This window comes from Schistocerca americana, chromosome 2, assembly GCF_021461395.2.
Source record: "Schistocerca americana isolate TAMUIC-IGC-003095 chromosome 2, iqSchAmer2.1, whole genome shotgun sequence".
In the NCBI taxonomy this organism is placed as follows: Eukaryota; Metazoa; Arthropoda; class Insecta; order Orthoptera; family Acrididae; genus Schistocerca; species Schistocerca americana.
This window is the reverse complement of record NC_060120.1, coordinates 393,812,103-393,829,696: the sequence shown is the minus strand read 5'-3', so window position 1 is coordinate 393,829,696 and position 17,594 is coordinate 393,812,103. Positions and strand designations below refer to the sequence as shown.

The window sequence follows — 17,594 nt, the reverse complement described above, 5'->3', positions numbered from 1 at the left end:
GTCCCGGTGTCCTAGAATCTATAGCTTCATTACCAACAGTTTTGCTCTTTTACACATACATATTGCTAAGATATTTTGGATTATTTTTGGCTTTGAAACAACACCAATCTGCAACTTCATAAAATTCACTCATTCATTCCAGACTTTATACAATAAATCTCAGTAGAAACTGTGTGTGACTGAAACCGAGTAACTTGCTAGATCCCTGAATACGATAGGTTACACTTTTACTAATGGTTCGTACAAAGCTTCTGTAAACTTCAACATAGTTAGTGTGTGAGCACAATTGATGAAACGTGGCATAAGTTTCCCATAAGCTAGCAGTGGAACATCGGCCAGAGAAGAGGCAACAAAGTGGTCAAATGCTGTACTAACCTATTTTGAGCGTATGTCACTGATGACTGAAGCTATTCGCTAAAAATTATGAGAAGCTGTAGTAGTTGGCTGCATCTACAAAGTTGTTACAGTTCATGTTTCACTGAACAGCAAACTATTTTCACAAATTTATTTATTTATTTTCATTGTTAAACTATTTTCACAGTATTGTTAAAAGTGAAGAATGTAGTTAGAAATCTTTAGATGCCCCCACCACCCCACAAGATAATTAAATGACCTCCAAAATGTTCACGCTTCCTCTTTTTTGGGAGCTCTGTAGTGTAGGAGGTCAGGATGTTTGAGTGGCAAGTTGACTTTCATATTTTGGGATTGCTATTGTCAAGTGTGAGGCAACAAATGTTATCCCTAACATCAAAGATGAGCAAATATAATCCCTTTTGAATCTGTATTTTAGTTTTAACACTTTCTAAGGGGAGTACAAAAGTAATGTTGGTAAAAATGTCAATTTTTATGTTTTTGTGGAAAATTGTTGTTTGGAGTTTTCTCTTTAACTTGTAGTATGTTTTGTTGATTTTGTACAACAAGTATTTTTAATTTATTTTGAAGTAATTTACTGCACAAGTAATTTCTACAATTTCCACGAACACTTGTTCGGTTATGACAAGAAATCTCAGGAAGTAGTTGCTCATAGGAGGCAGTGATTTATGTTGATTTATAGCAAACATCCTGCTGCATAGGTTTTCTACATTGGTTGTTGTGACATCATTTCCTGTTTGTGGTATACTGCATGGTATCGTCCCTGTTTTGTAAGGTGCTTACATCTTTCATTGCAAATATTTGGACTTTTTTGTTGCTCATTGAATTGATGTTTCCCTCTCTAATGTGACTCCATCAAAGGGTATATTTAAGAAGAGAAGAAATAAGGGAAGTATGTTCTACAGAAAATCTCCTGTTCAAAGTTTACATCTAGAGAATGAGATTGGTCCAAGCAACACTGAACAAAGTTTTTTTGTCATCAAGTATTTCAAGGAAGAAGCTTGTGAACAGTAATGAAATGTACAGTGAAACCACTCCAGGAATATCAGTTTAACATTAGGTTCAAGTGTATTAAAAGCAATGATTAATCCAACTCCATGTTGTAATTTGTGTGGTGGAGAGAGAATTATTTCTGAAAATGTCTCCAAGAGAAACATTTTAGTTCTTAGTTTGGAAGTATAAGTGAGAGATTAATAAAGAATCTGGACATCTGAAAAATGTAAGAATAGTAACCTTTCTGAGGTGAATGTCAGACATTTCTAAGGGCTGAGATGCATTGGTTAAGGCCTCAGTGCTAAAAAAAACTTTGTTTGCTCTTATCTGTCTATTATGTCCCCCTAATAATGTTTCAAGATACACAGATGCTTTAGGGAAAACAGTAAAAGTAATTATAGAGGAATCAAGGAAATGGGCAGCAATCTAAGCAGTTGAAGAAAATGATGCTAATGACGACATTTGCTTAGCATCAGTCTAAAACTTCTTGTGCAACTGCCACAAATATTATTGGGCAGGTGCTTGATGTTGAAGTATTGTCAGAACATCGCCACTAATGTGTAAAAGTGGGTACTAATAACGAAAAGAAAAAAAGGGGGAACACAACTGTCAGAAAACATATGAGAGATCCATTGGAGGGATGAAAGGTGCCTCGGCTGTGAAGATCTTTCAGCACTCTAAAGAACAACATGGGGTTAACTGTGTTAAAATCATTCATTGGTGATGGTGATTCCAGTTAATTCATATCAGTAATTGGCAGCAGGCCCTGTGATGACCTAATACCACAAAAGTTAGAATGTGCGTGTCATCTGCAGAAATGAATGGATTCTTGACTGTAAAATATGGAAATTTCTAGCAAAAAGCTTGAAGATCACAAGAGGACATACGACTGACAAAACAATCAATCAGCTAAAAGACTACTATGGCCAAGAGTACAAACAACCTGGAAGGAATGAGAAAAGCAGTATGGACGACATTTTTCTAAAAGACATAGAGTTGTGATAAGCCACTACACAACTTGGGTTAAATTGTCTGGTGTAAATAATGCAAGACTGAGAATATACCCCTAGAATCACCATCATTGAAGTTGTTTGGTTAGTAATTAAGACAGTGTGTAGAGATCTAGCACACCCAGACCTTCTGAAGATATGTCTCGCAGGAAAAAGTCAAAATGTAAGTGAGCTTTTCAACAATGTTGTATGGACCAGGGTGCCCAAAAACATACTTGTATTCCTGAAAACACTGAAGATTGGCTACAGCGATGCTGTGGTGACCTTCAATGATGGAAATGCAGGCAGAATAAAAGTTCTAAAACAATTTTAAATTAAATTAGGCCATAATACAGAAAAAATCCTTCAAGAATGGGATAAACAGTTAGTCTAAAAGGCAGAAATTATGGTCAAAAATACAACAGAAGCAGCAAGGTCCCTCAGATTGAGAAAGAGTTCTGGTACATCCTCAAGAAGATAAAGGTTACAGAGCTAGAGTTTTAGGCTGTTTCTTCATTCAATAGCCAGTTTTCCTTTATGTTAACTGTCAAGTGGAATTTCTGAAAAACTACTTTTTTTCTCAGAAGTTTCCCATTATCTCAGAAACTCCCTAAACTAAAACTCTGACATTTTTACCTCTTATTAACAGCAGTACTAAGGATATTTGGCCCTACAGTGGTAGAGATAGTACTCGTAGTTTGATCATAAAAATAATTTTTTTTTAAAAACTACATTAATTTTTAAGACCTTCATTAAAATAGTTTTCTCTTTATTCTGAACAAAGTTACATACTTGATGTAGATAAATGAATGTATAAGGTATGACTCTATATTCTGGTAAAGTTTTGTTATACTACCATGGCTAGTTTATGAAAAAATGGGATATAAATATATTGAATCTAACATTATCAGTATAAGGTATTGACATTCCACTTAAAAGAGCCATCAAAATTTGTTACTGTGTAATTTTTAAATTTATTACTTAAATTTTATAGGTACTTTTTTGGGGAAGGCTACACGTATGGATCTCAGCTCTCAAAACGAGGACCAGGTATGGAACGCTTGTACCCCCAAGGAGAAGTTGATCCCATTCCTGATTGGGTTCATAATATGGTCATTGAACCACTTGTAAAAGCAGGAATTGTACCTGATGGCTTCATCAATTCGGCAGTCATTAATGATTATCAACCTGGAGGCTGCATAGTTTCTCATATTGATCCTATACACATATTTGATAGGTTAGTATTACAATGTATCAGTTAACTCTAGTCTAGAGTTGACTGCTTGTTGGATGGATTTTGATGCATAATTTCTCATGTTACATTTAAACTCAAATATATCTTTTTGGTGGAATTAAAGTATTTGTTTAATCTGCTGTGTGGATTAAAATATTTGCATTGATATTTTGTGTGTGTGTGTGTGTGTGTGTGTGTGTGTGTGTGTGTGTGTGTCCCTTCTAAGGCAGAATTTGCTGTGTAACTTAAAGCCCTGCATAATTTTTCTAGAAAGTGCACTCATGTAACCGCATAATATACTCAGTGTGCGGTGATTAACCCTCTGTTGGTCACAGCCTTTTTGTAACTTTGTTGTAATGTGTCAAAAAAGCATACAATAGATTCCCCTTGATTCTGTCCATATGTTGATGGGTGTATTTCACCATCATTGCAAGCATAGTATCTGTGAAAAAGTGAGCCAACACTCAACTGGGGCTTTGGCCAATCTAGCTGCTCCTATGACCCCTGAAAGGTGAACGATAATATTTTCAGATCGTCTGTGGTTACCCTTATTTGGGGGCTTCCAGGTCCATTTGGTCTTTTATCATTTCCAGTTGTGAATTGTGGATCTTCTTCAGTATCACAAGCCTCTTCATCATCGGTATACTCTTGTTTGGTAGTGATATTATTTTATCCCCTTCAACCCAATCTTCTGATGCAATATCATTTTCTTCACCTAAATCTTCTGTTAGCACTGGATCCTCATCACCAACTGTCAAAAGTCGTACTAGCACCTTGATATCTGTCTCATTGCTCAGATCAAATGTCCTCTTCACCACATTATCAAAAAACCTGGAAGAAAGGACAAATGAAGTAAATTAGTTTCACCATAACAAGTTCTGTTGCAATATGCAAATTACACACATATGAAAACACCCTCTTTTTCCATAAATCTGACAAAATAGTCTCACAAACTGATGAAATATAACCAATAAAGATGAATGCAACAAAAGCAATTCAAAATATGAATGTTGGAAAGTGTGAAGTCTTTGGTCGCAGTGTGCTTTTTTGGCCACTACTCTGGCTCCGTTCCCTGTGACAACATAGATACAACTGCGGTGGGAGGTAAAGAAAACCACTCTGAGGCAGGAGGGCACTGGGGAGGGGGGCGCCACCTGCCGCAGGGGAGCCAACCGAAAAATTTTAGCTGTGCTTTTTTGATGGAACTGACAGAGGGTTAAAGATATTAAGGCAGTTGAAAGTAAAAATATGCACAATTACATCCAGATTTTTTTTTACTGTGTGAAGCAGTATTTAAAAAACTGGATGTTACATGTGGTTATGTTATTGGAGATGGGAATAGTTTCATGTAAGTAATGTTCACGTTCTATTATGTAACATATGTTATCTTCTAAACAGAATCAGCAACTTTCATGGCCTGTTGGATTTCATTGGAAGTATAGTAGTGTGTGTCCTGATACTTTGAAAATAGGAATTTCTTGATGACATTAGATAACTTTGTCCTCATATTGCAGAATGCAAGTGTGGAGTGCATTGAACCTAGTAGTGAATATGAAGTTCATGGCAGTTGCCATTAGAAGGTTGAGTTGACTGAGGGGAAATAATACATTTCGGCCACAATGTTTTATGTATGTAGTATTAGACAAATAGCAGACAAAAAAAGTGTTAATTGCAGCAGATTATATTTGAATGCGTATAAGGAAAAGATGAGCTTCCGGAACCACTTGCGAATTAAGTAACCTGGTTGATGGGTACAGGTCCTATGTGGCACTGAAATATAGACATCTTCCCCTCTGAAATGGATTGGATTTGTAACCTGACCGTTCAGTAACAAATGCATCACTAAGTAACTTGAATTATTTGTGTAATTATTCCTTCCAGAATGTATCACAATGCTCTCTCTCTCCTTTTTTAAATTAATTTTGCATGTAGTGTACGCAACACAAGTTGTCTGCTACAGTTGGTGAGCTCTAACAGTGCCAGCATACTTAAGGAGCCTCCCTGTAACAGCCTCAGTTAGTATGTCTTTACTCACATCAGATTTTCACAGATCACAGTTTAAAAGAAGATTCAAGCATTAATAATTTTCATAGCGAGTCATAAAAATATTTAACATTGATGTAATAATAACATAATACCAAACACAGTCTGGTTGACATAGTTCATAAGTGTATTGAACTTCATGAGTATGAACAAAGAACACTGGTTACTACAGAAATTAATTATACATTTTTGACTTCTAGTAACTGTATGATGATAACCTTTGCGCATAGTTATTCACGTGTGTGGGGCTAGGTAAGAAATGCTAGAGCTGTTATCGGGTGCTTCTATACAGGGTGAGGCAGCTAAGTCATAACACCCCTTGTATCTCCCCAACCATAATAGATACAAAGATGCCGTTTGGACAGTGAATTGCAGGGACAGGGGCTACTTGAATACGTCACATTTCATGTTTGTGCTATTTTTTGTTAGAGAGATATTAGGCCGACTTTGTTTTTTTTTTTTTTTTTTTTTTTTTTTTTTTTTTTTTTTTTTTTTTTTTTTTTTTTTTTAATGGAACCCCGTGTTAAATTTTAGCATAACATGATGGGTTTAAAAAGACAGTTTCAAATATGTGTACTTCATAATATTTAGGCGAATAGTTTTTGAGACACAGATATGTTCTCGTATCGTGTTTGTCCTTCAGTTATTTCGTGCGTATTTGTTTTTTATTTGAAAATATTTACTATTGATCACAATACAAAGCAAATAGACAGAAAGGTGCAAATACATACTGAACATAATACAAAACTTTACTGAAGCATGTGCTCAAAATACTTCCCCTCTACTGCAGTGCACATTTGTAGTTACATTCGCAGCCATTCACAAATCATTCGAACGGTGTCACGTGAAATATCAGCGCATGCTTCAATGATACATTACTTCGTATCGTCTGGCGTAATTGGTATTTGAGCATGCACTTCATTTGATTGCGCCCCACAGAAAAAGATCAAGAAGAGTCAAATCAGGAGACTGGGCTGGCCACTTCACTTCATCACATTTTCCTATCCAACAATCCAGGAACTTTTTATTCAACAGCTTTGTAGCCACACGGGAAGAGTGAGGAGTACAGCAGTCATGTTGGAACCACATTCACTGACCCGTAGTTAGTGGTACCTCTTCCAACAAAATGAGTAGAACAGTTTCGCAGGAACTGTGCATAGTTATTGCCATTTAGTATACCCGGAATGATGTACGGCCCCCCAATGACATTTCTGACGGTGCTGCACCACACGTTAACACTCCATGGTTGCTGATGCTGTACCTGTCGGAGCCAATGAGGTTTCTCTAATGGCCAGTAATGCATATTATGCAAATTCACATTACCATGGTTTATGAAAGTCACTTAATCAGTAAAAAGCACTCGTTGAAAAAAACATTGGATCATCTTGTAGGCGCTGCAGAGCAAACCAACAAAATTCCTGGTGCCATTCAAAGTCCACACCGGAGAGTGCTTGATGTAATGAGAGGTGAGGCGGGTGAAATCTATTCCGGTGCAATATGTGTAGAACACTTCTCTGACTTACACCACATTCTGAGGCGATATGTTGTGATGAAACCATAGGGTCGTTATGTGCCAACGCTAGAACGGCCTCTTCAGGTACCTAGCCACTTGCAATTTTCTGCCTTGTCCTCTGTATGGCATTCCATGATCCTGATTCAAGTAGTTTCTTGCAAATATGTGCAAGAAGCTGGCACATAGGACGCTCCCGATCAGGATGTACCCCTCCATATCGCTTTATTGCTCTAACAGTATTTCTTCTGCTTTCACTGTACACTAGAAGCATATCTAACTTTTCTTCGTTGGTGTACATTTCTGATCCAAGAAACTGTGATGGAAATGCAATGTCTCATTACCCCAGCAGCACATTTATACCCTTCTCTCCAGCTGCCTCGTGCGTCACCGTGCAACGTTATCGAGAAGCAGAAAAACAAAGCCTTCTCTGTTAAGTTCCTGAGTGGTCAAGAGGAAAGGTCGCATTGGACAACATCGCTTCGAAGAGCGAACACGATATGAGAACATATCTGTGTCTCAAAAACTATTCGCCTAAATATTATGATATACACATATTTGAAACTGTCTTTTTAAGCCCATCATGTTACGCTAAAATTTAACATAGGATTCCATGTAAAAAAAACCAAAGATGGCCTCATATCTCTAATAAAAAATAGCACAAACATGAAATGTGATGTATTCAAGTAGCCCCTGTCCCTGCAATTCTGTCCAAATGGCATCTTTGTATCTAATACGGTTGGGGAAATATAAGGGGTGTTATGACTTAGCTGCCTCACCCTCTATATGGATGAGTATGTGTGAGTTATCTGTGAAATCTATGAACACATTTTACTTTCAGGTGATAGAGGCCAAAATTAGTAGCGATGGAATCATAGTGAACCATGTAGGTATTTTGTTTAACTATGTGTTAGACAACTGTGAAATTTAAAAAAATTACATGCACTATTTTGTTAATACATCTGCAGAGATTTGCCAACTTCATAGGTTCATAGTTTAACTAATATGCTTAATTTCTCAATTAACACTTTATTCTGATAATCAAAGGTATAAGGTCCGAAAATTGAGGAAACAAAATCATGACGTTGCTTCTTGGAATTAAACATGCTTTAAGGTCTGGAGGGTAGAAAGTTCGGTTACAAAAAACTTTAGTTCATGATTATAAGAAAAAGTAAAATGTTTACTTGAAAAAGGATATTAGGGTTTTCAAATCAGGTATGCCACTTTGGAAATAAATAATTATTATCCTACAACATTTTTATGAACACATGGTTTTTGAACATGAAATTACAGATTTCGCTTAAAAGAAAATATTTTTGATGAACCAAATATACCATTGTAATCAACATTGCTCAAAGAAACCATGTATAATGAATTGGAATGAAATATAGCTTAGAGAAGAAATTTGGTATTTTAAGTCACTAAATATGGTGTAGTTGTCAAAAGTATAACAGAGATAAGGAAAAAATATCTGAGTAGTAGTATATAGCAGATGGAGTTATTCCACTGTGCTATGTTTAACATTGAAGATAAATTATTTATAGTAAAGATCATTGGCAGATTAGACATAATGCATAGAGCTAAAAACTGTTATAATTGACAAGAAAACAGTATAGTAATTCTGTGAGTCACAAACTTCTAAATGTGCTATTATCACTGAATGCAGGAGAGGTAACCAAAGTGAAAATGTGAAGGTACTATAGTGCTTTTAGTAGGACCACTCTGGTCATTTTGTATGTGATTGGGCTCTGGTCCATGTGTTCATTTATAAGAAAAAAGAGTAAAGGAATCATCCAGTTTGTAGCTGATATCTACATCTACATCCATACTCTGCAAACCACTGTGAAGTACATGACAAAGGGCACTTCCCAGTTACCAGCTATTAAGGCTCCTTCCCATTCCCTTCCCATGCTGTAGTTAAAGTTGTCCTCACAATCCCTATGGGAGTGATACGTAGGGGGTCAAATTGGACTGCTGTTGACTGTTCACCAGAAAAATGCACCAACCACAGTTCCTCAGTGGTAGGTGGCAATGCCCCAGTCTACCCCTCTTTTATTCCTGGGTGGGACACTGGTAGAATTCATCTGTATGCTGCGATGGATCTTTCATGAGTACCTGTGGCCATGTCACCTTGCATCTCTTCTTCAGTCTTAGATGTGAGTTTGTGTGGAGGTTTTTAGTCACTGACATGCTATACCAATTGCTGCAATGGATTTCTTATCTCTTATGTCCTCCCCAGATCTTCACCATCAATGCCAACTTGACTCTAAAACAGTTTTCTATTGTGGACACCTATGCCATGCCATGTTGCTCCCAAAGCGAGTTCCTTCATATTGTCAGAAAGGATCTGTTGCCCTTCAGATAGGTAGCTGAGCATCACCATTCCATGCTAACTCGAAGAACAGCAATGTGTAGTGACCTTGGGTGATTACCATCAGCTTAACATGAAAATGATATACGATTGCCACTTATCGAACACTTTGCAATGCACATTGCTGGCAAGATAGTTTTCTCCACAGTCAACATCATCCAAGCATTTTATCATAACCAGTTGCACCAGAAGGTGTGTTTAAAATTGCTGTTTGCACTCCATCTCCTGGCATTGTTGACACAGACATTTATCCAGCAGGAAGATGCCATCGCCATTGGGGAAGACATCAAGTATGAAGGAGTGCAGGTAGCTTGCAGTAATGTTCATGTAGTCCACAGCTGGCATGGTGTCTACTACCACAGGGCCCATGGAAGCCCAGGTGAATGTCCCCCTTAAGGTAATACTGCACCATCTACCTCCATCCATAGTGTGGTGCATTTTTTGACCAGCTGTTTACCTGGATTATGATATATTCAGACATGATCATCGACCTGGTGTAACAAGATACGGTTCATCCAAGAAGTGACACTTTCCCATTGAATCGTGGTCCAATCTCTATGGTCTCGTGCCTACTGCATTTGTAATTGATGGTACCGTTGGGTCAGCATAGTACACTTACGGGTCATCAGCTGCAGAGCCACTTATTCAGCAATGTGCACTGATCAGTGTTCTCCGAAACACTTGTGTCCACACTAGCAATGTACCCTGTCATCAGATCTGCCGCAGATCACCACCTATCCTGCTTTACAGATTGGTTTTGTGTTCTGTTATGATGTGTATACATCCAACTTATGATTTCAGCATCTTCACGCACATTCCACAAATGCTCACAAGAGTAGCACACAAACAGCCCACCATCTTCACCATTTCCAAGGTGCTAGTTCTCAGGTGTCAGGCCATAGCAATCTGCCCTCATTCAGAGTCCTTTAATTTAAACTTTCTGCATCTGGTTTGTAAATGGATGGATGTTCTTAATTTTGGGGTGCTGAATACACTGGTAAAATCAGTTTTTCTCTATGACGTCACATTTCCTAGATAAACAGCAGAATAAAAGTGGTAATAGCAAAAATTGACACAATTGAGTCAAACAAAAATATGCATTCAGAACGTTTGAAATCAATACTATTTTGTATGTACATATGAGCATGATGTCAATAAAAGATCCAAATTAGTTCAGAAGATATTTTCACCTTTGGTTTTTGAAAAATGCTACGACAGAGCTCTTCTTTTGTTTGCCGTTTCATCACTCTCCTTAACTAGACCCCGGCAGTAGTCACCCTTCATCCAAGGGTTCCAATGGCCTTGGTAACAGTGTTCATGGTAAGAATGTCTTAGTGAAAACATTCACCATGCTCATTGCTTACGGTTCCCAAATTTTCCTGGAAGAAATCAAGGTGAGAATGCAGAAAGTGAATTTTAAGATACATTCTACACGACATGTTCTTATAGTTGTCCAACAGATCATTCACCATGGTAACATACTTTTTGTCTTTTCTGTTACCCATAAAGCCCTTCACAATTGCTTTAAAAGAAGACCAAGCAGCTAATTGGATATCTGTGAGTTTGGTATCAAAGGTTGGCTCTTTCAGCAATTTTCTTTCAGCAATTTTCTTGCTTGTGGTTAGACAAATATACCCAATTTCAGCTTTGCCTCACTTAATTTGGGAAACTTTTCTTTTAAGCGATTGAAGGCCTCACCTTCTTTATCCAGAGCTTTCACAAAGTTCTTGATAAGGCCCAACTTGATATGAAGGGGAGGCAGAATGATTTTATCGAGCTCAACCAATGGAGTATTGTTCACATTTACGTTTCCGGGAACATATGACTTCCTTATAGGCCATTCCTTGACTGAAGAGTGGTTCTTGGTGTCACAGCTGTCTCAAAGGCACAAAAAGCAGCAATATTTCGTGAATCCAGCCTGTAAACCTGTAAGGATTGCAACAACTTTTAAGTAGCAGCAAAGCTGCCATTCATGATCCTTATACTTGAGTACCTCTAGCAGGAAAGCCATGGTTTCTGAAGTTTCTTTCATATCTACTGTGTAAGCCAAAGGTACTGATGGAAATGCATTGCCATTATGCAGTAGTACTGGTTTCAAGCTGGTTTTACTGGAGTCAATAAATAGTCGCCACTCCTGTAGATTATGTTGTACTCCTAGCTGCATCATCAGACCCTTGACATCTTTAAATACACACATTGAATTCTTCATATTGAAATATTGAGCGAAGGAAGCACGTCTTGATCTAAAACAGGAAATTTTTGTCCATGGCGCTAGAAAGTTCTGTTGTTGCAGTCTCGACCCCAAGAGTTCAGTTTACTGTTTCGAAAGTTGTAGATTGTGAACCAAATCATTCAGTTCCTTTCGATTAAAGAGCAGAGGCGAAGTGTCATGATATTGAGGGCAGTATTCTTCTAGATGTTCAATACTTTCTGATTCACTTGATAAGGTGTCTGATTCTGTGGCTTTAAAGTTACAGATAGAAACAGGCAACCCCTCATCATGGAGCACAGGCAAATGCACTTAAGATACATTTGGATACTATATTTTATGTCTAGTTTTGCTTGAATGTCCCGAAATATTTGTAACACAGATGTAACAGTGTGAATAATGGTCTTTAGGCTCACACCACACCATCGGAACAGCGAATGACATTGCTCGGCATTTTCCTTTCAACCACTCAGTTAAGGTTGTAGTACAGGTTATGCAGGCAATATGAGGTGTAAAATTTTTATATTGATCACCAACAGGACAATCAAAATACAACATATTTGCCTTCTTAACCAAATCAGTGATTGGTTTTCTTTGGGCTTTTGGAGTGAATTTCCCACACGCATAACAAGAGTTGTCAAGGTGGTTTAGACAGCAAGGTTTACTAGTTGCCATTTTTCTTGGTGTAAGTTTTAAACACAAAAAGTTTGCACTATCTTTCACAGGAAACACTCCCTGAGGATCTCTTTTGCACCACTGGATTACCACACCAACCATTTACTGACAATTTGTAGATCTAGCTCTCCTCTGCAAATCAAAAGCAAACAGTTAAACATCAAAACAGAAGAACAGCAAAAAGTGAAATACTTAATATGAAAAATAAGAAACTTTTACAAGCTCAAAAATGGTACCTGCTAGAACATTTTGAAAGGTATATTCGGATTCTACACACCAAAATACATACTAGTTGATGTATCACATCCCAGATGCAAAGTGGCTGTTCACTAGTGTAATCAGTGTGTGCTATTGGTTTCACATTGATGATGAATAATTAGTCTTGGCTCTAAGCAATCGCTTTGCTGTGCCATGACTGTTTAAAAAACAATCACCTGAAGATGTATGTCTACTCACTCAGAACTGTGACTTTTTAATAACAGTATTTTAACAGCCAGTGTGAAAGGTTTTATTCACCATGTGGAATTTTGGCTGCAGTTCTCTGCCCTCTAGAATTTGATTTTCTGAGACTACACTTGCAAAAGTTAGTATATGTGATTCATGTACCTACCCTCACCCGCTCCTGTTTGCCCAGTATCACACATTTGTTGTTTTGCCATTAGAAATACACTCTGCATTTTCCCAAACCAGATTCCTCCTGTACTTTCGAATTGCTTGCAATTCCAGAAGATTCATATGCGAATACTTGATTTTTGTATCGTTCTTGGAATTAAGTCACACTACATTTTTGACTGACCTGTTTCAAGAATATATGATCAGTAGCATGAAGGTTTGGTTGGTTCTTGCACATGGCAATACACATGGCAATATATATATATATATATATATATATGACACTATTGCACAAACAAGTATGCCATAACAGCTACATACAACTAACTGTTTTGGTTCAAGACTGCTTTACTACCTCTTTGTGTACGGCAGTGAGTCCAGTATTATCTATGGGATCCCCATGGAAACAACACATAGAAGGCTGTAAAATATATATGGAAACATTCCACGTCGGAAAAATATATCTAAAAACAAAGATGATGTGACTTACCAAATGAAAGTGCTGGCAGGTCGACAGACACACAAACAAACACAAACATACACACAAAATTCAAGCTTTCGCAACAAACTGTTGCCTCATCAGGAAAGAGGGAAGGAGAGGGAAAGACGAAAGGAAGTGGGTTTTAAGGGAGAGGGTAAGGAGTCATTCCAATCCCGGGAGCGGAAAGACTTACCTTAGGGGGAAAAAAGGACAGGTATACACTCGCATACTCACACATATCCATCCACACATACACAGACACAAGCAGACATTTGTAAAGGCAAAGAGTTTGGGCAGAGATGTCTGTCGAGGCGGAAGTACAGAGGCAAAGATGTTGTGAAAGACAGGTGAGGTATGAGCGGCGGCAAATTGAAATTAGCGGAGACTGAGGCCTGACGGGTAATGAGAAGAGAGGATATACTGAAGGGCAAGTTCCCATTTCCGGAGTTCTGACAGGTTGGTGTTAGTGGGAAGTATCCAGATAACCTGGACGGTGTAACACTGTGCCAAGATGTGCTGGCCATGCACCAAGGCATGTTTAGCCACAGGGTGATCCTCATTACCAACAAACACTGTCTGCCTGTGTTCATTCATGCGAATGGACAGTTTGTTGCTGGTCATTTCCACATAGAAAGCTTCACAGTGTAGGCAGGTCAGTTGGTAAATCACATGGGTGCTTCCACACGTGGCTCTGCCTTTGATCGTGTACACCTTCCGGGTTACAGGACTGGAGTAGGTGGTGGTGGGAGGGTGCATGGGACAGGTTTTACACTGGGGGCGGTTACAAGGGAAGGAGCCAGAGGGTAGGGAAGGTGGTTTGGGGATTTCATAGGGATGAACTAAGAGGTTACGAAGGTTAGGTGGACGGCGGGAAGACACTCTTGGTGGAGTGGGGAGGATTTCGTGAAGGGTGGATCTCATTTCAGGGCAGGATTTGAGGAAGTCGTGTCCCTGCTGGAGAGCCACATTCAGAATCTTATCCAGTCCCGGAATGTATCCTGTCACAAGTAGGGGCACTCTTGGGGTTCTTCTGTGGGAGGTTCTGGGTTTGAGGGGATAAGGAAGTGGCTCTGGTTATTTGCTTCTGTACCAGGTCGGGAGGGTAGTTGCGGGATGCGAAAGCTGTTTTCAGGTTGTTGGTGTAATGGTTCAGGGCTTCCGGACTGGAGCAGATTCGTTTGCCACGAAGACCTAGGCTGTAGGGAAGGGACTGTTTGATGTGGAATGGGTGGCAGCTGTCATAATGGAGGTACTGTTGTTTGTTGGTGGGTTTGATGTGGACGGACGTGTGGAGCTGGCCATTGGACAGGTGGAGGTCAACGTCAAGGAAAGTGGCATGGGATTTGGAGTAGGACCAGGTGAATCTGATGGAACCAAAGGAGTTGAGGTTGGAGAGGAAATTCTGGAGTTCTTCTTCACTGTGGGTCCAGATCATGAAGATGTCATCAATAAATCTGTACCAAACTTTGGGTTGGCAGGCTTGGGTAACCAAGAAGGCTTCCTCTAAGCGACCCATGAATAGGTTGGCGTACGAGGGGGCCATCCTGGTACCCATGGCTGTTCCCTTTAGTTGTTGGTATGTCTGGCCTTTGAAAGTAAAGTAGTTGTGGGTCAGGATGAAGCTGGCTAAGATAATGAGAAAAGAGGTTTTAGGTAGGGTGGCAGGTGATCAGTGTGAAAGGAAGTGCTCCATCGCAGCGATGCCCTGGACGTGCGGAATATTTGTGTGTAGGGAAGTGGTATCAATGGTTACAAGGATGGTTTCTGGGGGTAACAGATTGGGTAAGGATTCCAGGCGTTCGAGAAAGTGGTTGGTGTCTTTGATGGAGGATGGGAGACCGCATGTAATGGGTTGAAGGTGTTAATCTACGTAGGCAGAGATACGTTACAGAAACCATCCTTGTAACCATTGATACCACTTCCCTACACACAAATATTCCGCATGTCCAGGGCCTCGCTGCGATGGAGCACTTCCTTTCAAGCCGATCACCTGCCACCCTACCTAAAACCTCTTTCCTCATTACCTTAGCCAGCTTCATCCTGACCCACAACTTCTTCACTTTCGAAGGCCAGACATACCGACAACTAAAAGGAACAGCCATGGGTACCAGTACCAGGATGGCCCCCTCGTACGCCAACCTATTTATGGGTTGCTTAGAGGAAGCCTTCTTGGTTACCCAAGCCTGCCAACCCAAAGTTTGGTACAGATTTATTGATGACATCTTCATGATCTGGACCCACAGTGAAGAAGAACTCCAGAATTTCCTCTCCAACCTCAACTCCTTTGGTTCCATCAGATTCACCTGGTCCTACTCCAAATCCCATGCCACTTTCCTTGACGTTGACCTCCACCTGTCCAATGGCCAGCTCCACACGTCCGTCCACATCAAACCCACCAACAAACAACAGTACCTCCATTATGACAGCTGCCACCCATTCCACATCAAACAGTCCCTTCCCTACAGCCTAGGTCTTCGTGGCAAACGAATCTGCTCCAGTCCGGAAGCCCTGAACCATTACACCAACAACCTGAAAACAGCTTTCGCATCCTGCAACTACCCTCCCGACCTGGTACAGAAGCAAATAACCAGAGCCACTTCCTCATTCCCTCAAACCCAGAACCTCCCACAGAAAAACCCCAAGAGTGCCCCTCTTGTGACAGGATACTTTCCGGGACTGGATCAGATTCTGAATGTGGCTCTCCAGCAGGGATACGACTTCCTCAAATCCTGCCCTGAAATGAGATCCATCCTTCATGAAATCCTCCCCACTCCACCAAGAGTGTCTTTCCGCCGTCCACCTAACCTTCGTAACCTAAAGGCAGAGCCACGTGTGGGAGCACCCACGTGATTTACCAACTGACCTGCCTACACTGTGAAGCTTTCTATGTGGGAATGACCAGCAACAAACTGTCCATTCGCATGAATGGACACAGGCAGACAGTGTTTGTTGGTAATGAGAATCACCCTGTGGCTAAACATGCCTTGGTGCATGGCCAGCACATCTTGGCACAGTGTTACACTGTCTGGGTTATCTGGATACTTCCCACTAACACCTACCTGTCAGAACTCCGGAGATGGGAACTTGCCCTTCAGTATATCCTCTCTTCTCGTTACCCATCAGGCCTCAACCTCCGCTAATTTCAAGTTGCCACTGCTCATACCTCACCTGTCATTCAACAACACCTTTGCCTATGTACTTCCGCCTCGACTGACATCTCTGCCCAAACTCTTTGCCTTTACAAATGTCTGCTTGTGTCTGTGTATGTGTGGATGGATATGTGTGAGTATGCGAGTGTATACCTGTCCTTTTTTCCCCCTAAGGTAAGTCTTTCCGCTCCCGGGATTGGAATGACTCCTTACACTCTCCCTTAAAACCCACATCCTTTCGTCTTTCCCTCTCCTTCCCTCTTTCCTGATGAAGCAACCATTGGTTGCGAAAGCTTGAATTTTGTGTGTATGTTTGTGTTTGTTTATGTGTCTATTGACCTGCCAGTGCTTTCATTTGGTAAGTCACACGAGGGAAACATTCCACGCGGGGAAAAAAATTTTTATATATATATATATATATATATATATATATATATATATATATATATATATATATATATATAATGGAAGGAAACATTCCACGTGGGAAAAATTATATATAAAAACAAAGATGAGGTGACTTACCGAACAAAAGCGCTGGCAGGTCAATAGACACACAAACATACACACAAAATTCAAGCTTTCGCAACAAACTGTTGCCTCATCAGGAAAGAGGGAAGGAGAGGGGAAGACGAAAGGAAGTGGGTTTTAAGGGAGAGGGTAAGGAGTCATTCCAATCCCGGGAGTGGAAAGACTTACCTTACCCCTAAGGTAAGTCTTTCCGCTCCCGGGATTGGAATGACTCCTTACCCTCTCCCTTAAAACCCACTTCCTTTCGTCTTCCCCTCTCCTTCCCTCTTTCCTGATGAGGCAACAGTTTGTTGCGAAAGCTTGAATTTTGTGTGTATGTTTGTGTTTGTTTGTGTGTCTATTGACCTGCCAGCGCTTTTGTTCGGTAAGTCACCTCATCTTTGTTTTTTATATATATATATATATATCCATCCTTTTGTGCAACA

The 17,594-nt window shown here is 39.8% G+C and overlaps 1 protein-coding gene across 1 annotated transcript in view; it reads left to right on the top strand.

Annotated features, from left to right (window-relative positions):
* Positions 1–17,594, top strand: part of LOC124594781 (RNA demethylase ALKBH5-like) — a 115,448-nt gene that overhangs the window by 27,409 nt on the left and 70,445 nt on the right. Inside the window, exon 3 of the mRNA XM_047133188.1 lies at positions 3,349–3,591. Coding sequence (XP_046989144.1) covers positions 3,349–3,591 — 243 coding nt within the window. The remainder of the gene's footprint in view (positions 1–3,348; positions 3,592–17,594) is intronic.